The following is a 26636-nucleotide window of genomic DNA, read 5'->3' as shown; positions in this document are numbered from 1 at the left end:
CGGAAGAGTCTAGTAATTTGTTAGAAGTATCTGTTAATCATTAGCAATTATGAGAAGTTCCAATCAATTACTTTCAACTATATTTATGATACACACAATGTGGGGAAATTTTGGCATATATGCCGTTTTTGAAAAATAATTAAGTATTTAAGTCTTTTTTTGGGGGGAGGTAAATTGTTACGTGACAAGAGCGCTATACAAAATTTATTTTTTAAAAAAAAAAAAAAGTTAATCCTTGAATCTCTAACTGTTAGAAAATTAAGTTAATTTTCTAGCCTTTGAGACGAACAACTATAATATGGAAAAAAAAAAATCACCAAACAGCTTTCAATGGTTATAAAAATTTTCCCTATAAATCCCCTACACTTATAATTTTTTCATTCAATCTTATTCATTTATTCTCTCAACTCTTTTATACTTAATTTTCTATCTAATCTCTCAATTTTCTCTCAAATTATTCTTCTCTCAATTTTCTATCCTAACTATTTGTAATTTTTGGATTTTATTTGATTTTCAACATTTTAAAGATTTCAAGTAAAATAAGGTAATTTATTATTTTAATTTGTTTACTTTTTTAATAGGTTTAATTTTTTTATGTTAAATAAATTGTTAATTTAGTAATAATTTAATAATATTATAATTTTTTAGTTTATTTCATTGTCTAAATTAATTAATCTTATTTTATTTAATAAATGTTCTGATTTTAAAAATGTCAATGTCTCTAATTTGTTTGGATCACACATTTCCGGTGTCTAATTACGATGGTAAGAGATTATTATAATATTTTTATTTTAATTATATCATTATTAAATTTTTAATATTATTTTTATTTTTATCTTTATATAATCAAGATAAAGATTGGATTATCGAAACATATATACATAATTTAAGTGTGAGAGAACCACATGTTATTGAATAATTTAAGAATGAGAGAACCACATGTGTCTCATATGCTTGGCGAGACTAAATTGAAGTCCGCATTTATCAAAGCTTTATTGGAAAGATGGAGACCTAAAACACACGCATTCCATCTTTCATGTAGTGAGTATACAATTACACACGAGAAGGTGACATTACAACTCAGCTTACCAATTGATGGGCCAATCGCTACAGGGGTAGTGTGCATTGGTGGTTGGATGCCAATTTGCGACCAATTATTAGGCAAGGTGCCAGATAAGTTTAGTGGTAACTAAATAAATATGAAATAACTAGAAGATAATTTTCATATCTCAACAACTTTTCTAATTTGGTAGAAAGACAACAATTCGCTCGAACAGTCATACTGAGGTTGATCAAAGGTCTTCTAATGTGAGATAAATCTCAAAATCTAGTACATTTAAGGTGACTCCTACAACTAATCAACTTAAAAAAGGTCATGCAACTCAGTTAGGAATGAATTGTCCTAACTACATTGTATCGAGAGATGTGTCGGGGAACTGGAGCACAAAAAATTAAAATCGATGGGTGTATACTCTTTCTTCAGTCATGGACATGGTATCTTTTACTTTTATGTATCTTAGTAAACTTCCCTTATCAATTTTCACTTGTAATAAGGTAAAATTCATTTAATAATATAATTATCATATTATCTTTTCTATTATTATATTTTTAGAATAACATATTATTTGAACAAGTGGAACAATAACGCAAGTCATATAGGTATACTGAACGAGCTTGAAGAAGTTGAGATTAGTTTTTGAATTTTTCAGTTACATAATAATTATGTAAAGATTTGAAATTTAATATTAGGCACATAATGAAATTTATAATTCCGTACTGCAATTTGAATGGATGTCATACTTTGATTCGAGAATTCAAGAATGCATCTAGTCCAAATTTTTAATGAATCACAATATGTATGTCAAAGTGACATTGATAATTTTTGCAATGTTGAGATACTTGAATCTGATCGAGTGATGCGCTAGTTTGGGTTTGGGTTTGTGCAAAATTTTCTGCCCTAACCTTAGAACCTCGATAAACTTCACAAGATTGACTTACAAGGAAAAATCGATGAAGACTGAACTAAATTCTATGCCAAGTATATCTACTTGTGGGAACATAAGTATGATTTCATGCCTATGCATGAACCAATTGTCAGACTGAATTTGACAATATCTTCGAATTAAATGACATGGTTTAAACTTCATAGTAAGTCATATCTAAAGCCAAAAGAGGAAAAGAGTAGACAAATTCATTGTAAAAGACCAATACGACCCTATATAAGGTTTCAATCAAAAGTACACGCATCATGTTCATCATCAGCTCCAACCCCTAATTTTACACTGATGGATGCACCTTCTGATTAGTATAGTTCATACTTTTCTGGTGTATTTTATTGACTTCATGTTTTTCACACAAGCACCAAATTATGCACATCATATCATGCATCAACACCTTCTCCAAGAATATTTTTTGCCCCATCTCCATTCACAGGAGCATATTACATACCACTATTTTCAACAACACCAATGCATCTGTCATCAACTACAATTCCAACATTTTATGTACAACCGGATTGTTCAGCACCATATATTTCTCTGCTGATAGTATCGCGAAAACCATCAAAATCATTGTTCTTCAAAAGCAAGTGATATTTGCAATCACCTACTAATACAACCAACGTTATACAATGACATTCTAATATGCAAATGCAATTTAACACGGAAGAACAAGATGAAGATGAAGATTACGTTGGACATGAAGGTGGAGGTGGAAGTGGAGATAAAGATGGTGAAGGCGATGGCGATGATGATGATGATAATGATGATGATGATGATGATGATGATGAGCCGAAACCCTAACCATAACAAAGTCGTCCTCATAATCGACACTCATCAGGTTGTAGCACACATTCGGTCTCATGATGTAGATGATTTCTTTATTTTAAATTTGTCATGTTTATTATTATTTAGTTTGTTAACTTTTAATTTATATATCTAATGTTTCCATTAGCATTTGTATTGTATTTTTACATCCCTAATCTACTTATTTACATTTTATCAAAAGAATTGTTTTTATTTTGTATATTTATCAAAGAATGTATAAATATAACTCAATTAATTCATTTTTTTTAATTTGATTCTTGCCTCAATGTTGCCCCCAAATGTGGACATGATTTATTACATGTCTTAGATTCCTACAAAAACTAAATAACTTCTATTGGTCTATCTTATATTGAATATCCATATTGTTATGTATATAGCTAGATTTCAGTTAACCTTTTGGCTTGCGATGTAACTAAATATTCGATAGCATTTCGAATGAAGCAATTGCATACTTTATATAATCATTTTATTTTGCACACTTCATCAACATACTTCATGCAAACCATATGTTTCAAGACATATGCAGCAATTGCATGTGTGTATGAAAAACAAAGTGCTTGAAATCTCTCACAATCGCAGGTCCTTTATTTCAGGTATACATGATACGGTCTTCCAATGATACCTTCATCCGGTCTATGGAACCGCATAACCTGAAATATTTCATTTGGACGCAAGTGACATGCTATAAACATAAAGCTTGTCTTGTTGCATTTTTCACCATATCCTTTCCTCACATCAAATGTGTCTGCCCTTTATCCAACATATTTTTTTTTCTTGCTTTGAGAAGATTGGTAAGTGGAAATATGTTTCTTTGACCAACAACATTATTGGCAAATGATATGTCTCATTCAATATAAAATTTATGTATTCTGTTAAGTTCATTGTCATATAGTCGCATCGTAAACCTCTATCATATGATTGAGTCCACTATTCATTGTGTATCCCATCGAGGTATTCAACACATTTTCTGTTAATTGCCCGCAAATTGTCGAACATTTCATAAAATTAATGTTGGACGAACTCGTACCCTTTCAAAAAAAAAAATAAAGAGTATATTCATGAATGCAAACAATATACATGTTAAAAATGATATAGAAAATAATATTTACTACATACCCATATTAATAACATATCATCGCTTCTCATACTTGTGGAATTAGCCAATGTAATTTAACCCGATATGACATACAATACATATGGTGTGCACGATCCTATAAGCTTCCACATCGATCGATCGCAACCTATATTTCGAGTTCTCTATCACAAATGATGCATATATTGGGTTGCGACACAACATACCTTCTCAAATTAGTCAAGAAGTCTCAAGCATCTGCAATTTTTTGTTCAACAATTGTAAAAGCTATTAATGAGATTTTTGGATTACCATCCTAGGCCTATCTCTCATACATGGATGTGCCATCAATTTGGACTATTAGCTTACAGTACCAAAATGCTTCAATACATGACTTGAATGTCCAAAAAAGACTATGGAAAACTTTTTTTGCCTTGGTGTAACAACCCATTTTTCAGTGGTTTCAGAACCTTGTATTTCAATGATCGTGTTAGTAAATATTATTTAATAATATTTACAACTTTATTATAGTGTTATATTGGATTTTGATCTGATAAATTTGTTAATTGAACAGTTTGTTAAAGCACAAGTGGTTTGACCCTAAAGTTAGTAATTTTGAAATTTAAGGTATTGGAATCTCATTTTCATAAACCGAGACCGTAAATATTTTTATTAAATATGAAATTATTATGTTGGTAAATTGAATTTTGGATAAGTAATTCAATCAAATTAGTGGTTAATTATGGAACAATGACTAAATCGTAAAAACTGAAAAAGTTTATCACTATGGAATTTTATTAGCTAAAATGTTTAATTAGTAATCGTTTAAGGCTAAAATTGTCAAATAAACCCTTTTTAATGACAACGGACGGTTAGTGGAGCCTTTTTTTTCATTTGGTTGTTAAAATTTTAATTAAATAACTAATAATAAAATGTTAAAACATGAAATAGTGACCATTATAAGTTCATTTTGGCTTCTTCCACCTAAACCTAAAAATAAAAAGAAACATCAACCATTATTGAAGCTTGGTTGTTTGGCTAAGCTACTCATTTATGAAAGGTGAGCTTTTCTAATCCTATTTTTAGTAAATTTTATATTTTTGAGATCGTTGCAGCTTAATTTAACTATCCTGGGTATTAAATCAAAAATTGTTAAATTTTTGAAATGTTGTCATTGATGTTTTTGTTGTTAAATGGCTTGTTTGTAAGCTTAGAATTAATTAAAGGATTAAATTGTAAAGTGAAAATAGTTAATTTTGAGTATAGGGACTAAAACAAAAATATTTCGAAATTGGTATGAAATTTTTATAATTATTTATTTTAGATGGTTATAGAAGGATGAAATTGAAATTGGATTGAAAAACAAAGCTTAAAATTTAAAGATATAGCGATTTCGGTTTTAGAGACTAAATTGAATAAAATGAATTTTTTTGGAAAATTGTGTAAAATGAAATTAAGTTGTCATATGCCTTAAATAAGCTATTATAAGATATTTGGAATTAATAGTTTGAAATGAATTATTATATAGATCAAGATTTGAACCAATGAAAAATAATCGAAAAAAAAAAGAAAATTTGAAAATGGAAAATTAATCCTAGACACTTCAATTGTTGTTGTTTGTATCTGTTAAGTTCATAGGATATGGTTTTGTACTTTTATGTATTGATTGTGATTGAATTGTGAATCTATATATAATATTAGATTGTAATTTTACAATGTTTATAATTGAGTACTAAAGGTGAGAAATGAATAAAGGATCTAATCGTAAAGGTTTGCATGCTTGGTGAATATGGTTCACGTAGAATGTTTAATGAATATGATATGGTTATGACATACCTGCAACAACACAAGTACATGAACTAGAATCTTGTTTTTCTCACCGATATCATGATTTTCCATGAACATCTATTGTCACACATTGTACACTTTGCCTTATATTTTTTCGCTCGCGATTTTGTAACAGGAAAATTGACCCCATGCTTTATGCATACAGCTTATTGCAACATCTCTAGAGGAAAACTCCATTCTAACTAGTAAATCATCAAAATTTGTAGAACTCGATACTCCAATCTTCTATGAGGAAATTTTGAAAATTCTAACTCATCTTCAGCATTAATGTCGACATTAAGCATGTAAGGAGGAAGTTCATATGCCGTAAAATTTGGTTGGGTTCCTCCAGCATTGTTCGGACCTTCATTGTCAAAATCACTCCCTTCTAATCAGTAGGAATGGCCTCTAGTTTAAAAATAATGTAACTTCTAAACCATCAAACTGGAACTCTCGGATTGGATCATTATCGATTTCAACTTCCTCTTCGTTCTTATTTACCTCTTTGTTCTCAACTTCCCCTTCATTATCAACCCCAATTGCGATTTCATATCTAAGATTGGATGTCTTTACGTCAGTGTAGGTTGTAAGGTGAACATTATTTGTTCTCATCAACCCTATGTTAAAATCAATATTACTTACGAATTGCTCATCCGTGTAACTTGATAGTATACCCGCATAACTGTGTCTAGCATAAAACATCGATGTTTCAAAGTTAAAATAAAAAACTCATAGAATTTCATGTCAAGATCTCTCGTACGGGTTACCAACTAGCCCCGACTATGCACCAATGTCACAATCGAAGGTTGAAATTGAAGAATGCCTTTCCATTGATGATTCTGGCATTCTTTGATACGAGTTTTGTAATAACGCTGTGAAACCATCGGTCAATCGTGTGGTTGAACTTTCTGCTTTCTATTCTAGAAACAAATTAACTTGGACTATTGTTGAACTTAAACCACATTCATTTACATTAACAAACTGGATATACAACTCTAGTATAACATTTTCAATTGAGCAATATGTATCAACAATTAAATCGACATCCATGTCACCTTTGAGCTCAAATATATCATATTTAACAAGGTTCATTGATGTTAAATATCTATATTTCAAGCTCGAAATCCTTCTCCAACTTGGAGTTGAGACTTTTCTTCTAATTCTTGATAAAAGCTAGTTCAATTTGACATCTGATGGAAAACCAATTCTATAGATTGGGCTAATACAAAAACGATCCAAATTTTGATGTCACAAATTTGACCGTCGTAATAAATAGAAGTTTTAATTATTTTACTCATTTTTGAAAAAAAAACTTGTTTCACATTTTAATATAAAATTAAAACGAAAACATTATACAAAAAAAAAAAATACTCATTTACTTACTTCAACTAATTTACTTTATTAGGTCGATTGAAAGGTCAAATTTTAAATATGAAACTTGACCATTTATTTTATAAGAAACTCTACAACTGAATATGAAACATATTTCAAAATATTGAAAATAATTGAACATGACAAGTTATAAAAATGCTTCTTTTTAAAGCTTTTTTTTTTTTGAAAAAATTTAAGATCATATTCTTATTCTGCCATGAAAAGATGACTTAAGTTTTATCTCAAGATTCTCGAGTTTTCAAATATCTTTATTCTAGGATTCTTGGCTTTTCAAAATTCAATCTAACCATTAATTTTATTTAATTTTATTATTTTTTAAAGTTTAATCAGAGGGTGTAGAAAGCATTTAGGTGACGTGGCTGGAGAGGGGAAAGCGCACCCCGTAGGCTATGTTACAGGGTCGTGTTTCCCCCTCTCTTTTGCTACATCACTTGAAAACGCTTCCTACAGGGAGCGTTTTTGCCACCTATATCAAAATCGACCTATTTCCTTAAATTTCAAATGAAACAACCTATGTACCTAAATATTTTTTAAAAGTCGCATATGTGCCAAAATTTGCCCATAATGTGAGTGAAAAAAATGTAATATACTTAATAAGATTATATGAAAACCAAAATGATTTTCTCTCCTGTCATTCTCTTTACCAATATTCATCATCATCACCATCGATGAGTTATAACAAACATACTCAATCGTATAGATCAACAATAATACCCATTGTCTTTACCAATATCCATCATCACCACCATCGATGAGTTATAACAAACACATTCAATCGTATAGATCAACAATAGTACCCATTGTCGAATGCCTTATTTACAGTTATTTGCAATCTTGTCAGCATCATTGTTTTTTCAAAATGGTTTTTAGTACAATCACAAAGGTTAATACATATGAAGATACTTGAATTTGGCAACTTGTACATGCTTGATACATAAACTTTTATTTTTATGTAATTGATACCTAAGCTTAGAAACCATAAGCCCACTTGTATTTCTTTTAAGTACCTGACTAACATTATTGACGTGGCACTGACGACTAATAATATGAAATCACAGTAACCTCACATTTTGACACATAACAAAAAATATTAAATTTTATAATGTATTTAAAGTACCTAAAAAAATACCAAGTTAGGTCATGATTTTCATATTTAGATATAGGTTTATTAAATAAGTAAAATTACCAAGTTTAAGTACCTATATATATTAAACCCAATCACAAGTCCCTTCAATCTACCTTGATGTCTTAGAAACCAATAGCATTTGAAGAAATTAACTGGCGCAAGAAGAATAAAAAAATCACCGATGTTGTCTCAGTGCCAAGGGAAAGGGAATGACGGTTATGAGATTTGAATGAAGAAAGGCTCAACCTTCTATCATGTTCCGCTTGGAAAGGGGATTTGTAGGAGATGCTATGGCCAACTGCAACCCATACTTAGCTTTTTCTTGTATCAGCCAAATACAGGCCAAACTTTAACTTCGATGTGCCTCAAATTTAAGCTTTTCGCTAAATTCATTTTATTTTCAAAAAATAAATACACAAAATACATTAGTCACCGGGAACACAAAGATCGATAATAATTTTTATGTTCGATGTCAACCACAATAAATGTTCTAATGGTTCTCAATCCTAATCATAAATCAAAACAAAATCTGAACCCATTTTACTAGCTTGATTATGTAAATAACCACAAGTTTTGGCTAATATTTTCTATAGAATCTCTGTTCTCATTTAACAGCATAAATCCTATAGGAAAAAAAGAACCTTAAAAGAATCATAAATCACACTTGTATTGATATGCATACATTCTCATACATTTGTAAACATGGCTAAAGGCTAGAACATTCTACATATTATAAACGTATATGAATGAGACTGCACCCAATGAAATCTCATTGGAGATGTACCTTTACACGTTTTCCAACTTCAACCAAAATAGCTAATAAAAAAAATGAAAGGAAAAGAAAAGGACCTGGATTATTGATGCCATTGACTTTATTACAATTAACTCTTTAAAATCAAACCAAGCAATGATCATTGGATTGGCCTAGCCAATGCAAAGCAGGAATCTGGGTTAACTGACATCAACAGCTCAAGTACAACAATCCCATTAGGAAGTTGGATTTCGAGACGAGGTTCAATTAAACCTGCTTGCAACATTCATAACATGAAAATATTAGCACAAGCCAACAAGCAACAGGGTTAAATTGGGAGTAGTAATACGTGACAAATGTAAGTTCTTACCAGGGGAAAGTTTTTTCCCACCATATAGCTCTTTTGTTAAGGGATTCAAAGCCCACTGATTGACACCCACCCGACTTGTAGGTTGGAACCCAACTATTTTTCCTTCAGTTGATAAAACCACCTAGATGATACCAACCAAAGGGAGACGCAATCAAATTAGAAATATAGGCTTCACTGCCACGGCAAGCTTGATTCCTTTAAATTTCTGATCATATTTATACTCTAACAAGTACCGAACCATGTGAAAACACTTTAATTGAGATTCAAATCCAGGATTGCAACCAATTTTGCTGTTATAGTTGCCAGCTAAATCAATTTAAATAGACACCAGATTAAGCGTGTCAAGAACTAAAATCAACTTAAGTTTGCTCCCACTTCACTTTTCTCCCTCTTTTCTTTCTGACACCTAGTATATAGCTAGAAAGAAGGCTTAGCTAAACTAATATAGGTAAAAAGCAGACAAAACATAAAAGCAAAATCTAAACCAAGGAGTTTACCTGATAACCAGCAATATCCTGGACAGATGATTTTATATCAGCATCCATTTTCTCCACATCAGCAAAACTAGTTGAATTGTCCTCACTATTAGAATTAGCTTGATGAGGTGCTTTTAGACAGCTTGGTATTTCACCAATCCAGGCACCAATATTGGTTTCTGTTGCTATTTCACCAGGCCAGCCAAAAGCATCCTTAATCTTTTGGATTACCAGTACACAAAATGTCTCCAACTACCAATACTCAATCAAGATCAGTTGATAAATAAAAGCAACTTTTTAAATTAATAAAAAATAATAATAAACCAGAAAAGATAAAAGAGAACAGAACTTCAAAAAGGAACTACGATTAAAGGTTTCAAACATTAGCCTCTAAATTGCTAGGGATGTTCACTTGAATGCATTGTGACCATATTATATACAATCAAGCCACCAGCAAGTTTTAAATTTACTCTTAATCCAAACTTAGTCCATTCTCTTAACTTATTAAACAGGGATGTACCACACAAGCTCAAACATCGCATATTAATGTACAGGCACAGTCCTAGAATGGTTCAGCTGTTCAGGTGCTCCTTGAACAGTATATGGGTCTCTGAAGAAGCTAGCAAGTTCCCTCTTTGCTAGAAGAATCAACAGTAAGAAATGGAAGTATAACATTTTTGAGAGAGTTGGAAATAATTTTCAAGAACATTGTGTTTGCCAAAGAGCTCTAGGTCATGGATGGGATGTGGATTAAATCTTGAGAAATAAAAATTTTCAGGAAATAAGCATTGCTCCTGGCCATCTGAGCTTGGTTAGGCATTGTTGTCGCAAAAGTGCAAACTAATCAGCAAGCAGAACAAGAAACGGGATGTGCCCTGATGGTTGTCTTAAAACTTTCTCTTTATGGCAGTTACTCTTCCTCCAAGTTTCTCCTCTGATGGTTAAGTTTGTTTAGCTACAAATACTTTTTCTTCTTGTTGCTAATATTTCTTCAACAAGATTCCTCTTCAGTCTATAAATGGTGCTCTAGAGTTATATATCAAATTCCTAAATCACATGAATCTTTGGCAGCAAAGAAAATACATGCAACACCACAAGGACAAATAGCATAGAAAATTCCTAGGGAAAACCAGTTTGCCTATTCTAATACTAGCATTAACAGAGCATGGATACAATAATAAATACACAGATATTACTGAAACTGAATTAGTACAAAGCCACAAAGAAACCAGTGTATTCCCACCTTTTCAGCATCTACAGATTGAATTGTTGTAGACTCAATAATTGATGATGGAGACCGAGATTTTCCAAGGTACTTCCCTCCTCTGCCTAGATAAGGAAAACTAAATAGACTGATACTACTGATGGTAATGAGAAGAATTCCACTTGCAATGATGGAAGATATTACTTTCAAGAAAGAAGAGTTCCTCTGTAAGAAATTGAAACAATTAGACAAAGACTAAGAACTTGATTCAATTCAAATACCAATACTTTTATCAGCCAGATCCTTCAAGTTCATAAAAGGCTAAACACCTTGAAAAGAAAAAGACCACAAAATAAGAGAAGAAAACAAAAAAATTTCAAATTAGTCAAATATAGCAAAGAGTTCATGGAATTCTAACAATTACTATTGAATATTCTCCAAGAGATAGTTTCAAACATCCTTGATATGTCTATCCAGTACTGGGTTTAACACTTCTCCAAGCATTATCAATAATCTTACACATACTTCCACAATAAAAAGCATTAAAACTTGTTTAATATTTGCTTAACTGATTTATTAAATTACAAATTATTTACAGTCACCTCCTATCTTAAAATTTCTAAACATCTAACATGCAGAGATCAGCCAATGCGCAAACAAAAGTATGATAAAACCAAACAACAATAAAGCTTCAAATTTTAACAATCAATATGCATTTTGATACCTTTGCTTTGGTCAAGCTGTTGTAATTGGCAACCATGCCACTGTGTAGTTGTTTCTTGGGCAGTGTGTAAACATCTTCATAGTACATATCTAATATATCAGCCAATCCAACCTACAAATTTTTATAAGCTAGCATCAAAAGAGAAGGATAGTATCTGCGAAATAATGCACAGTAATAAGCTAAATACAATATATAAAGAAAAAGATGAAACACCAAAGGGAAAGAATAAAGTACCATTTGGGAGTGTGTCAAAAGAACTTGCCACCTACTCCCGTTAGATTCTCTCCATCCTTCAAACTTTACATCCTTAAGTGTATTTGCATCTATTTCCAGCCGATAGGCAGGTATATACTCACTTGTCCAAGCACTAAACTCATGACCACCATTCTTTTCCAGCTTAGACTGCAAAGGATGAGTCCACCAATAGTTTTTCTGCCTCAGATCCATAGCATTGAAACTCTCTTTACTGGAATTAAAACTTTCAAGAAGATTCCTGGCATTTTCAACAATCTCATCTTCAAACACTTTATGTAAAACAACAGATGAATCTTTTGATACAATCCCTTTTGATTTCCGAAACCAGCGAAAGAAGTTTGAGGGAGTTTTTCCCAATAAATTTTCCAGGAAATGTTTTTCAGTGCTTTGTAAAGCTGAGATGCAAACTACTTCACCGAGCACAGAGATAACCCTTTCTTCTGATGACCGGAGAGTGAAAGAGGCCGGAACCTGCTGTTAGTAAATGCATAACAAGAGAACCGAACCTATCAGTATCAAGTGGAACCTGCAGAAAAAACATTAATTATGGCATTACACGGAAAAATCCGACATACAGATAACAAACTTGAACAGAATCCACAAAAATGAAATACCAGTGGTTATCTAACCTCTCTTGGATTTTCAAGATCTTCCATATCTCTTTCAGTTCCAGGTCGAAACAAAACCAGTTCGAAACTCCAAATCTTTTGCATAACCACTTGCCTAAAAGTCATAGCCAGTATGTTTTTTGATGATGTTCCGGCAAAAATATCTTCAGAAAATGACTTTTTCAGCTTTTGAGCTTTTTCTTTAACTTTCCTAGCCGGCAAAAACTGTTCCCAAAAAAATTAGATAAATATTTAACGGCTAATTTCCTATTTTGATAAAGGACGGGAATGAACGAACCAATCGTGTAGAAACGGTGGCGCTTTTAGCGGTTGGACCTGGGAAAACGGTTTCAATAACCATAGCGGGGATACCGGAGTCGACGTGCTCGGTGGCGGCTCGGCCTCCATCAGCAGCAGCAGCCGTCAAAGCCTGATCGAAGCTAACGGCCCCAACGAGTGTGAGGCGAGCGAGGTCGTTTTCGTAGGTTCGAACACAAGGGAGCGTGGTTCCATCGGAGTCCGCTATGAATTTTAGGGCTTCCTGTTCGGTGGATGGAGCCGACTTAGGAGAAGAACGGGAGAGGATAAGGAAGGGAATCTTGGGGTTGCGGAAGGGTAGCTTGGGGAAAGAAGTGAACTTTTGGGGGGAATGAGAGGGGAATTGGATGGAAAATGGACGGGAAAGTGAATGAGTGAAAGCCATTGATGATGAAAGCAGAGGGTTTTAGGGATTTTAGAAGGGTTTTTACTTTTTTTTCCTTTAATTTTTAGTTTTGAACGTTGAGGGCAGGCGCATGTTAGCTAGATGGACACGTGGGTTGACATTGGGCTAAATAGGTTGTAGGGTCTGGACAACTGTTTTCAAGAAAACGGTGTCGTTTAAACAGCCGTGCATTTAACTCTATAAATTAGAAAATCTAAATCCCTCTCTTCATTCTTCTACTACCTCTGCTTGGAAACGCATCGAAAAGTTAGGGTTTTCGCTCCTTACGATTATCGAGATCGTCCTTTTGTAAGTTCAATTATTCTACTTGATTCTTTATCGATGAGATTCGAGTTATATTCGTTAGCATTTTTTTTCTAAATAAAAATTTATTCTTTTTCTTCTCGCTTAGATTAATTTGGTGGATGTTTTGTCGGCCGGATTGATTAGCCTTTGAAATTTGCCTAATTCTTTTTTTTCTAATATTGCATAACCTTAAGAAGAAAAGAAAATCGAAGAACGAATTTAAATGCTTTTTGAGAAATTTGAGGGGAAAAAATATTGTGTTTTACCGCTTAAACTAAATATTTTTTTCCCGAAGGAAGAATGTCTAAAATAATTAGTTAGGGTTTGAATTGAAGAATCTGGTATTCTTTGAGAACTTTTTAAAAAAAACTTTGTAATTTCAGAAATTTTATGCTTATTTTACTTGTAATTTGAAATGTTGAAGGAATTGAAGTATGGGAAAGAGGAAATCAAGAGCAAAGCCTGCTCCTAAGAAGCGGATGGATAAGCTTGACACTGTGTTCAGCTGCCCCTTTTGTAACCATGGAACCAGTGTTGAGTGCCGCCTGTAAGTACAAACTTCTTATGCTTGTTTTTTGAGAAATTGTGCCCATATTGTGACCTAATAACTGAGATAATTTTGGTACAATGCTTCTTTTTCAACTTTCAATGGGTAAACATTGTTATCCATTTTTGTTTTTGATGAAAGATAAAAGGAAAAAGTTGTATTATGTCAATGGCGTTTGTATCATAAGAATTTACGAGAAAATATATTTTGCTTTTCTGTTCCAGTGATATGAAGAACTTGATTGGCGAAGCCTCTTGCAGAATATGCCAGGAAAGCTTTAGCACTGTTATAACAGGTACTTATGATACCAATACCTTGTGGCTGGTAAAGAACTTCAAATATTTTGCAAGTTGTGATGAAAGCTAAGTTGGCTGCCTTTTTATTGACTCATCCATGTTTCTTTGTTTATGTATTTGCAGCTTTGACTGAACCAATAGACATGTAAGTGCATATCAATGTGATTTTTAGTGTTTGCTCCGTCGCCTATCAGTGTGGAGTTTAGTCTTTACCTCACTCTCTTGCTTATATTCTTGTGACTTCTCAGATACAGTGAATGGATTGATGAATGTGAACGTGTTAACAACCTTGAAGAAGAGGACGATGGGGATCAGGATGAAGGTTATGTGCCTAGAAAACGGGTTTCGACATCTGAATGGGACTAGCAGTAGCGATGGATGTTTTAGTACTTACCAAGGCTGTAATTATGTTAGTTTTCTGTGGGGAGTAGTTGGTGTGCAAGTATGCATATCTTACAGCATCTTATGGTATGAATAGCCTAAATGATCCATTGTATGCTAAGCAAGAACTTCGTCAAATGGCTATCAGATACTCGTTTTGTGTTGTTATGTTGATTTAATGCAATTACGTGATCCTAATATGAATGATGCTGCACATGGTTTTACGCAAAGCTATCCGGTGTTATCATCGAAGAGCTAAAAGATTAACAGCTTGTTTGGTTGGCTGTAATAGCCGACCGGTTCCATGTCCATCCTAAGTGCTACAGGACGTTAGTTTGGTTGGCTGAATGCTATTCAGCAGTATAGCTCATTACAGGACTACTATTCCTCAAAGTTCCTGAATAGTCATCTTTTTACTTCATCATCTGAATAGCTATTCTAAGCAACTCAAAATAGATATTATTCTATTATTTCCATTTTAACCCAAAATCAAAAGGGAAAAGAAAAGAATTGGTAAGAACAAAAATCATTCAACACATCATCAAGAGAGAAATTTGCAGTAAATTGAAGAGAAACTTTGATTGAGTTAATTCACGGGTCATTGTAGGTGGGTATTCGATTGGTGGTGAATAAAATAGAAAAATAGTAATGAAAGCTACAAATAAGTTAGGTAGATCTGAATTTTTGTGATGAATTCTGGGAAAGCAAAACTAAGAGAGAAAAGAAAAAGAGAATCATATAATTATTTTGGATTGGTCACAACTAAAGTGGCGGTGGAGATAGCGATGATCGTTGTCAGAATCTGGAATTTAATAAAAGCTTTCTCCAAATAATGAACATTTGAGAAAGAGAATAAATTAAAGAAGGAAAAAGTAAAAAAAAACTTATATATTAATTAAAATTTATTATATTTATTTAATATTTTACCATTTTATTGAAGTACTATGAATATACATTTTACATATTGAATAATATAAATATATATTACATATTGAATAATAATTATATTAAAATATGATTAGATTATTTATTTATTTATTAAATTATATTTAATAATAATTTTATTAAAAATTAATAACAATAATCATCTATTTAAAATAATTTTTATTAAGAGTATTTTGGTAATTTTAGCTTTTTCTTTATGCAATTATAAATCTATTTTCTTCAATCAAACACAAGAATATAATTATAGTTTTATTTTATCTCATTCAACCAAATAATTGAATTAGTTATTATAGTTTTATTCTATCATAATTTTATTTTATTACAACTCTATTTTATTCAAATAAACCAAAAGTAATATAAAAGATTTTCACAGTAACAAGTAACATTGACATTAATATTATTTTTATAAATACCGTATCGTTCTTGCCAAATTTAAAATAATTTATAAGTTTCCAAACATAGATGAAGTGATAATGACTTTAGATAGTGCGGATTTAGATATTTATTAAAGTAAATTGAATTTTTAAATTTGGATATTTTAATTATTATCTGTAGTTCATTTAGATATTAATTAGGGTTCTTTGTATCTTAATTCATTTTATTTTTCTCGAATGAACTTAGATGATGAATATTCAGTATGAATTCAGATTATGGATAGTTAATTTCATTTTATATGTTAAATAATTTAACTAATTTTGATTTGTACAACTATTTTTAAATTTAATTTAAATAGTAAAGGAATTTAGATTTAAAACAAATATTTGGATTTAAATTTAAAATTTATTTAATTGGATGAAATGTGGATGTGGTTTTCAAATTGATTTAAAGTTTATTTAAATTATTATTTATTTGTATCTAGGTATTAATTTATTCATAATAAAGAAAATGTCTATTTCACGATTTGGCTCTTAAATTATATTTTTTCTTATTTTGGTACTCAAAAAAACTTTTTTGCCTAAAAGTGGTACTTAAATTACACTCACTTCTCAAATTAGTACCTAAAGTATATCTCTGCTATATTTTTAGTCCATTTTTTTTGTAGAGTTAAAAAAAATCTTATTTGTGTTTAGGGTGTTAACTTATTCATAATAATAATAAAAAAGACTTAATTAACAATTTGGCCTCTAAAATATACCCTTTTCTTCTTTTTGGTATCTAAACTTTTTTTGTCCAAATTGGTACCTAAAGCACACGCATACCTTATTATTTTTAGTCCATTTTTTATAGACGTTAAAAAAAAAAATCTTGTAGCCCATCACAAAGTACCATGTGATGTTTTTTATCGTAAAAGCTAAATATTTTCTTTAATTATATGTGTTTACACATTAAAAGTATAAAAATAGAAATAAATATATAAAAGTTCAGAAATATATATATATATATATTATCTAGAAAATATATAAATTATAAAAAATTTAAAAATAAAATTTACAAATAATGGAAAAGGAATGTGTTGAAATTAAAAATATTATTACAAAAACAGTAAAAATTGTGAAAAATATAAAATAATAAAAATATATTTTTATAAAATTCTAAAATATATAATCCTAAAATGTATTTAAATTTCAAGATTACTTGAAATTTAATTACTTTATTTTAAATTTTTATAAAAATTTTAACTTTTATATATTATTTTGAATTTTAAAATTTAAAATTATATATTTAAGAATTTTATTAAAAATTATTTTTCAACTTTTTTAAATTTATATATTATATATGTTTTGTTTAAAATTTTAATCAATATAATATTAAAAAAGGACACATGGCGTGTTCTAATAGCGTCACATGGTCGGTCAATGCCCGATTAACGATCGGTCAACTTCGGTTAAAGGTTGGTCAACGTCAAGTGTTTTTTAATATTTAAATATTTAATATTATAATTTTCTATTTTTTTAAATCTAAATTTAATGTTTTTATTTTAAATAAACCTGATTGCCAGGTGGCATTTTTTCATTAGTCAAAACATGTCATGTGGTGCTTTTCAGTCACCCAACAGATTTCACATAACGTCCGTCACAAAATGAACCAAAAATAGAGGAAATTGATATTTTAGGTACCAAATTGGGACAAAAAAAAAGTACCAAAATGAAAATATGAGTGTCCTTTAGGGGCTAAATCGTGAGTTAAGCCTAAAAAAACAAAATTGTTGGAAGTTCTCTTATTCAAAGTAAGTAAATGTTTATATATATTTTTAAAATATTTTAAAATTGTTATGAATATTTTATTAAGTGGATGCCCATCAAGATCCAAATAAGTTTTGATGTAGTTTAACTTATTATAGTCATTAGAAGTAGATCTCTACTTTATTTATAATTCTTATGCCTATAAATAGAGACTTCAGAGAAGCTTTGTAAATATTCCTATTGATCAATAAAATACGCTCCCTCTTTGCTTTCTCATTCTTTTGTTATTTATTTTCTGTCCTTTTATTTTATAACATGTTATCAACACCATTCTCTTTTAATTGTTTTTCTCCGTGAGTCACAAAAATATCCCAAAATTTACTATTGTCGATTGTCTCCTAGAGCTACTGCTATTTTAATTGAGGCCTACTCACTATGAGTAATCATTAGAGCCTTTAACCACTCAAGTACACATAAATCTCTAAACTTTTTTTTGCCCTTTTATGCAAAAAAAAAAATTATATAATCCTTACGTGGTATGTTTTTCTCCTTTGTTGATTGATTTTAGTAAAATTATTTTATAAAAATATTATTACTTTAAGGTTTCTTTTAAACTAAGATTCTTTTATTAAATTATAATATGCATAATATTTAGATGTTTAAAGATTTGATTATTAAATTATTGTCATTAAATATTCTTATAATTTGATTAAAATTATGGTGGAAAGTGTTATTAACCTACCATAGTTGATTAAAGGGAATTTCGATAGGATCTACTGAGTCTTATTAACTTGCTAATGTTGAATGATTGTAGTATATCTTTTAAATTGAATGTATAAATATTTGATTAGAAGCTTCATAAGATTTTATAACATATATGTGGTATTGAAATTTGGTACAATGTGTATCAAATAACTTTTAAGCATTGTACACGAAAATTTTGATTTTGTTTATTAAATGATTTTTTTTACTCTTAGATTATAAATGTTATTATGAAAACAAAGTTGTTTTACTACTTGTAATAGTACTTGTGATAATAGGCAAGGTGATAATAATGATGTTAAAGAATCTCGGTGTATTTTACTATGATTTATTTATTATATCATGTTTATTATAATTGGAGACTAATCATGACAGCATGAATAGATATATTCTAATTTAAAATCCACGCATGTTTTGCGATGGTGATTATGAAATAAAGAATCAATTGAGTTGTTTAGAAGTCTGTCTTACTAGATTTGTTACGTTCCTTAAAGTGAATGTAAATATAAAGAAAATAAGAGATATAATCACAGACCACTAAAAGTAGGAACATAGTAATAAATAAGAGAACAATGAGAGTTCTCAAGATATCTCTTCAAAGGGTAAAGATAACTTATGTTATCAATGTAATATGAAAGATTATTGGCCACATATGTGGCATATGCCCAAATATTTTGTTTCTGTTAATATAATTTGAAGAAAGATATGAGAATGTAGTAATGAATTCTATCATTATAGATAGAAAATATGTAATGCCTCAAAATACTTGTATAGGTATCTGTAGTAATTTGACACAAATCTGTATCTGCTTCAGTGGTTAAATGTTTTGGGAAGTGTCTAAGAGGTCCCAAGTTCAGGCATTAGCTTGGGTAAATTTTGGTATTTTAATGAATAAAGCCTGAACTTGGTCCATTAGGCTTATATTTTATTGTTTGTAAAATATGTAAGAATAGGCCTACTGGTCTGGTGGTTAAGTGGAGTGCTGGAGTGTTAGAGGTCTTGTGTTCGATTCCCTGCGTCGGCTTTATTTTTGTGCGGTTACGAGGAAGAGTTTCAGTTGGATCAGAAATCTGAGTAGTGGGTTGTTAGAGGAGAGAATTGAGGAGAAAAAGATTGGGGGTTAACAGTTTCAGGGAATACTATTTTCTTTTTGGCAAATTCAGCTACGCCTTCTCCCTTTCCTCTCCTTTTGCTGCCGAAATTCCCTTACTTTCTCTCCTATTTCGGCTATTCTTTCTTTCTGCCTTTCAATCGTTCTGTATTCACTGTTAGGGGTGTGTGTGGTAAGTTTTCGTTTCACTAAACTTGAATGTTACTTTGAGTAAGTATCTAAAAGGGTGTTTTGGTTGCTGTTTAGGGGTTACTCGTGAGGTTGGTATTAATGCTTTGTCAGCTTGAATTGGAGTCGTACACGTTTGGTAGCGGTAAGTCGGTTCTACGATTTTAGGATTGGTTGTAAACTCGTTTTGGATTCTAAAAAGTTGGAATACTCTGATTATAGGTTTTGGTGGTCTCGGGATAGCGGTTACAGCAAAATTGAACCAGGTGTGTACCCGAAAACGCAGAAAAAGAGTAGCGACGAAAGTAAAAAAAACGAAACTATCGATGCCACACGGGCGTGTGGTCGCCCGTGTGGTAGGTCATGTAGAATTACACGGCCATGTGGTCGACGAACTAGGTCGTGCGCGCGTGACACAGACGCATGACACGGCCGTGTAATGGTCGACGAGGCCGTGTGCGAGACACGGGCTAGACCAATTGGGTCGAATGGGCCACACGGGCATGTGGGCCCACACGGGTGTGTGGGATTTTAGACCAAGCTGTGTAATCCACACGACCTAGGTCAATTTAGGCCGTATGGGCCTACATGGGCAGGCCATATGGGCATGTGAGCCCATTTTTCTGGAATAATCTGTAGGGTTGTACAGGTCACTCAAGTCGACTGTGACCTACCGTAGGGTCGGTAAGCATTACTTGGACCCTTGATTCCGTGATCTGATTATGTGATGTATGTACATGTTACTCTTAGCATGTGTATCTGATTGATTATATGATCTGTTAAATTGCATTATAGCATGACATATTTGTATGACGCATTGCATCAGGGTGGGGTTGGTGTTATGATGGAGGAAGTATTATGAAAGGCTCTCAAGCCTGTTATCTGGCAGCTTAGCCACAATTATCTGATTATGTGCCACATTTTGGTACAACACGGTGTGTTGAGATGGGTGGGTCGATTTTATCCTTACATGGTGTGTTGGGTTGGACGGAGTTGGTGTGCAGGACTTGTAACGCCCCAATTTTCGGGAATTCTGTGAATGTTGACAAAATTTCATGCTTTAATTTTTGTCATTTGTGAGTGAAATTATGAAATAGGACCTATGTGAAAATGTTTGAAAATGCTATAGGCTAAATTGAAGTGACCAAATAAATAGGAGTGCAAAATAGGAGGATTTGCATGACAAACCTCCCATTTTACATGAAGTGGCCAACCATCATGTTGTTGTAGACAAAATGTATACTTGATATCCATAATTTATGGTACAAATTGATACAAATTGATAATAGGTTAGGTAAATGTTCAATGATAATAGGTTAGGTAAATGTTTCATGATAATGGGTTAGGTAAATGTTTCATGATAAGAATTTCATGTCTTTTGTATTAAAGAATTAAATGGATGAAATATGAAGTTTTATTAAAAGAAAAAGGGGTGAAAAGAACAAAGTTTTGTCCATCTTTGTTCATCATAGCTGAAAGTTAGAGAAGAGAAATGAGAGGACAAAGGTCTTGAGTATTTGGTCATTAGGAGGAGGAAAATTGAAGGTAAGTTCTTGATACCTTGCTTCTATTTTGAATTTCATGAGTTCTTCTTGATTCTACCTTAACTCTTGAAGAATATTTTGATTTTTAGTTGTGTTGTGAGCATTTAGTCATGAATTAAAATGAAGGAAATGGTTGTTGTTTCATGTTCTTTTGATGAAAAATGGAAGATAGGTGAAGTTGAGCCAAACAAATGAGCATGCATGTGCCGTAGATGTTAAAGTGAAAAATCAGCTAACATGTTGTGCTTTAAAATGATGAAATGGAGATTATACTTAAGTAAAATCATAGATATGTGATGATTGATTGGTGATATACATGTTTAAATAACAAGCATGCAAGTTAGGTGTGAAAGAGTGATTTGGTAATAAATCTGCTTGAGACAGCAGCAGTAACGTGACTTTGGAAAATCACCATAAATTGTGGGAGATGAATTAGAAACTGAATAAATTATGTAATTAAAGCTTATTGAGTCTAGTTTCTAATGAAATAAACGAGAACATATTTTGAATTCTGTACAATGAGAAATTTGATTCGTAATGAAGAGTGGTCAGATTAGTCAAACAGTGAAACATGGGAAACTTTAAGAAAAATCTGGTATTGATTGGCCATACCAAAAATTCTGAAAATTTTATGGATAAAAGATATATGAGTCTACTTTTAGGGAAAATTAACGGAACTTGATTTGGAGTTTCGTAGCTCCAGTTATAAATAATTTAGTGACTGTTGCTTAGGAAGACAGCTTGTAGTGAAATTATGATTATGTGGTAAACATTGACAAAAATTTGTTAATGAGTTGCTTATTAATTTCTTATAAGCTTACTATGATCTGTAGGTGTGGTTGGCCGAATATTGTAAAAGGTTAATACGTAGTTTGTATTTGAATAGTTAGATTAACGTGTTAGTAATCCAATTGTAGGCTGTTCGTGTGTGGATCTCACAAGATATCTTCGCAAAAATGTGTGTAATCGACACCCTCTCATAGACTAGATTGGCAAAAGCCGAAAAGCGAAATGCTTAAAAGTCGGTATTTTGGGAATTTAAGTGTCTGAATGCTCGTAAGATAGTTGGGTTTGTATATTTGGTAATCTAAAGTAATAAACTGCAATGCGCGATTTCGTACATTTTGATAATTTGGGCTTAATGGGCCAAAGATCGGGTTCATGGGCCAACGGCCCAATTCGTAAGTATGCCCGGTAAGTGTTCTGATAGTACGTAAATAGTTAGGATATGCATGAAAACCCTAAAAGTAGCTAAATTACTATAATACCCCTATGTATGGAAAATTATCATATACCCCTAGGTGCAAAATTACCGTTATACCCCTAGGGTTAATTTTGACCGAAAAGCATGACGATCCGATTACGTATGATGTATGCCATGATTATATATCTGCTGCATGGGGACATGGGTTATATTATGGAGGAAGCGTTACGGTGGCTATGCCACAAATATCCGATCCGGTGGCTCTACCACAAATATCGATCCGGTGGCTCGCCATAAATATCGATCCGGTGGCTCGCCACATATATCTGCTTCGGTGGCTCGCCACGATTATTCAGATCTGGTGACTCGTCACATTATTCGCTCGCAGCCATGCTGCAAATTACGTGGTGTGTAGCGGTTGGGTGGGTCGAGTTGTCTCCCCACACGGTGTAAGGTTGGTACGGGGTGTATACGGTTGGATATTGTTGGGTTTCGCATAAACATGTAATATCTTACTTACTCGTTATGGGCCTATGGGCTTTATTCAATTACTTGCGGGCTAAGGCCAACTTATTCTATTTCGTGGTTTGAGCTAATATAGGCTATGGTTGGGTTAATTTACACATCGAGTTTCCCCAAACTCACCCTTTTATTTTCATCCACGCAGAAATCCCCAACCATAGTGGGCTTGGAGTCGTGAGGGAATTCGAGTGGCCACCCGCTCGAAAGTTTGATTTTCTTCTGGTGAACTGAACATCCTTTTATTTACGTTTGAAGTTTTGGGTTTTTAAATGTAATAAGGCCGCTTAATTATTTTTGATGGTTTTAATATGTATTACTAGGATAGGTATTACTTATTCTAACTGTTGAAATTGGATAGCTTTAGGGCGCGTTTTCAAAAACAACAATTGATTTCAAAATAACACGACAACAAGCAAAGCTTCCGCACTAAAAGTATTTTCCAAAATTAATCACTTTTCCTAAAAAATGACTTAATCAAATCGGTTTCCTAGAAATATCCATGACGTTAAGGTGTGGCAATGGTGGTATGCATGTCTAGGATTGGATCCGAAGGGAGCTTGGTACTTAAGCAGTCCGATGGACTCACCACCTCTTTTCCGGTTTCCTACCTGGTGCACAACTTCCATTCACTTTAACCCTTAATGAATTAATCTTTTGAACATCGAGTACGATTTTCTGGACTTAGAATGGAAATTTTTTTTTTACGTTTTTGATGTGGCATGCCGGATCTGGCCATAACTTCTGGGCCGGGTTTGGGGTGCTACATTTAGTGGTATCAGAACCTAGGTTACAACAACTCGGCTATGGAATGGGTTTACAAAAACAAAGATTTTCAAAAATGAAAATTTTATAAAGAATGCGAAAAACTCGATTTTCAAAATTTAGATCTTTAGAAGGTGGCATTCCGAATCTCCGGCTCAAGTCTATAAGTATTACTCTGAACTCTTCTGAATATTTTTCTGACTTATCTGTCTGTACTGAAATCCTACTAGGATACTATAGATAGGATGATACTGAAACCATAGGAAAATCGATAAGAGATCAAATCGTAGCTAGACTTGATTCTGCGAAAACAAACTCGAACTCTTGTCGATTCATAAAACATCTGTAATAAACATTGGAATATTAATTGATGCATAAAAATTCGTAATCAAGATAATACGACATGAGTACAAGAGGCCGTGGATGGAGCCGAGGAAGTGCTCGAGCGAGATCTTCGTCTTCGAGACATATGCCGGCGGTGGATGCACCGGTACCATCGGCAATAGAGGTAGAGTCTCATGACCGCAGATCGAGGATGATGCCCTGTCACAGGCAATGCTTCGTGTTCTGGAAAGGGTTGCCGGAGCAAGTTCGGGCAACGAAATTCAGGGATCTATTTCTGAATGACTTCGAGACTAACGGAATGGAGAACTTTAAGAGCATGTCTGGTATAGCCCCGAATATGGCAGAATATTGGTTGGAGGCCACAGAACGGATTATGGATAACTTGGACTACTCTGAGGAGATTGTGAGTGGGGTATCTATACTAAGTCCTTTGGGTCACTCGGTTAGGGTAGACAAACTGTATAGGGATGTACCCTTAGAAACTCAAGGTAGGATTTTCCCTGGAGATCTGATGAGTCACCGTTCGGAGAGTTTGACCTCATTCTGGGAATGGATTGGCTTGTTAAGCATAAGGCGACTCTGGATTGTGCTTCTAAATGAATGGTGTTAAGAACTACAAAGGATGAGGAGGTTATGGTGATAGGTGAGAGAATGGATTATTTGTCCAATGTGGTGTCGGCATTAAGAGCCAAAAAGTGGATTCAGAAAGGTTGTGAAGCCTAATTGGTATTTGTAAGTCAGTCGGAAGAGAAGGGACTGACAGTGGATAAGGTTAGGACCGTAAAGGAGTTCCAAGATGTTTTTCCGGAGGAGCTTCCAGGATTGCCTCCGAATCGAGAAGTTGAGTTTGGAATAGACTTGTTGCCTGGAATGGTATCTGTGTCTATCACACCGTATAGGATGGCACCGAAGGAATTAGTAGAGTTAAATGCTCAAATTCAAGATTTGTTGGATAGGGGCTTCATTAGGCCAAGCGTGTCTCCATGGGGAGCACTGGTGCTATTCGTGAAGAAGAAGGATGGTACAATGCGGATGTGCATTGTTTATCGCCAGTTGAACAAACTGACGATTAAAAATAAGTATCCGCTGCTAAGGATTGATGATTTATTTGACCAACTTAGAGGAACTTCGGTATTTTCCAAGATTGACCTTCGATCTGGATACCATCAGTTAAAGGTAAAGGAAGTGGATATCCATAAGACAGCATTCAGGACTCGGTATGGTCATTACGAGTTTCTAGTTATGCCATTTGGACTAATGAACGCTCTTGCAGCATTTATGGATCTGATGAATCATGTGTTCCAACCATTTTTAGATCAATTCGTAGTCGTCTTTATTGACGATATCCTGGTATATTCTGAAACTAAAACGAAACATGATGAGCATCTTTGTATAGTGCTGTAAGTATTAAGGGAGAAGGAACTCTTTGCGAAGTTCAGCAAGTGTGAATTTTGGTTGAGGGAGGTAACCTTCTTAGGACATGTGGTCTCTGCTGATGTAACACCCCGAACCCGAGACCATCGCCGGTGTCGGACACGAGGGGTTAACAAGCCAAGTTCACATATTTTGCCCCCCAATTTGACATTTCCAGTCAGGCTGGAAAACTGCGTCACCGTTGCCTTAAAAATCATATCTCGAGTTTCAAAACTCGGAAACTGGTTTTGTAAATTTTCCCTGAATTTAAACTCATATATCCATCCATGTATTTATTTCTAGAATTTTTGGTTGGGCCAATTGGTACAGTTTATTAGTTAAAGTCACCCATGTTACAGGGATCGACTGCTCTGACCTTCGCGCGTTATAACTTGAATATCTCTCTGTACAGGGCTTTAATACTGGTGCCGTTTGTTTCTAATGAAACTAGACTAAAAATGGAATCTGTACATATAAGGCATGACTCCTAATTCTTTCTGGATAATTTATAGTAAATTTTTAAAGTTGCGACAGGGGACCCAGAAACCATTCTGGCCCTGTCTCACAATAGCTTTAATATCTCTTAACATGTAACTCCTATGACCATTTCGTTTCTTCCATATGAAAATAGACTCATCAAGGTTCATTTACATAGCTTATTCACTATTTAATACCATTCCTACAAATTTTGGTGATTTTTCACATTCACGTCACTGCAGCTGGCAGCATCTGTTTTTAAGGTAGGTCTTACCTATTTTGTAGTCTCCATGAACCAACTAGTCTTGCCATATTCATATATGATCATTTTAACCATACCAATGGCTGATCATGTGACCAACATTCCCATCTCCAATCCATAATCACATCATGACAC

The 26636-nt window shown here is 32.9% G+C and overlaps 2 protein-coding genes and 1 long non-coding RNA gene across 3 annotated transcripts; 2 read left to right on the top strand and 1 right to left on the bottom strand.

The window, feature by feature from the left end:
- Positions 1-8794: 8794 nt before the first annotated feature.
- On the bottom strand, positions 8795-13396 carry LOC108457192 (uncharacterized). The gene is made up of 8 exons (XM_017756102.2): positions 12929-13396; positions 12652-12855; positions 12002-12496; positions 11768-11878; positions 11083-11268; positions 9861-10091; positions 9364-9484; positions 8795-9266 (listed from the first exon to the last, which is right to left on the bottom strand). Exons 1-8 carry the CDS (start codon positions 13331-13333, stop codon positions 9154-9156), a joined length of 1866 nt encoding a protein of 621 aa, XP_017611591.1. The 5' UTR covers positions 13334-13396; the 3' UTR covers positions 8795-9153.
- Positions 13397-13499: 103 nt separating this feature from the next.
- Positions 13500-15067, top strand: LOC108457193 (transcription elongation factor 1 homolog). The gene is made up of 5 exons (XM_017756105.2): positions 13500-13642; positions 14064-14186; positions 14411-14481; positions 14606-14627; positions 14731-15067. The coding sequence occupies exons 2-5, from the start codon at positions 14074-14076 to the stop codon at positions 14846-14848; spliced, it is 324 nt and encodes a 107-aa protein (XP_017611594.1). The 5' UTR covers positions 13500-13642; positions 14064-14073; the 3' UTR covers positions 14849-15067.
- A 6321-nt stretch (positions 15068-21388) lies between these two features.
- LOC128294179 (uncharacterized) lies at positions 21389-26067 on the top strand. The gene is made up of 2 exons (XR_008284460.1): positions 21389-21517; positions 22434-26067. It is a non-coding gene; the product is annotated as an uncharacterized LOC128294179 (long non-coding RNA).
- The last annotated feature ends 569 nt before the right edge of the window (positions 26068-26636 follow it).

Source organism: Gossypium arboreum, chromosome 6 (genome assembly GCF_025698485.1).
Source record: "Gossypium arboreum isolate Shixiya-1 chromosome 6, ASM2569848v2, whole genome shotgun sequence".
NCBI classification, from domain to species: Eukaryota; Viridiplantae; Streptophyta; class Magnoliopsida; order Malvales; family Malvaceae; genus Gossypium; species Gossypium arboreum.
Note: the sequence above shows the minus strand (reverse complement) of the source record. Positions and strands in the feature narration are given on the sequence as shown.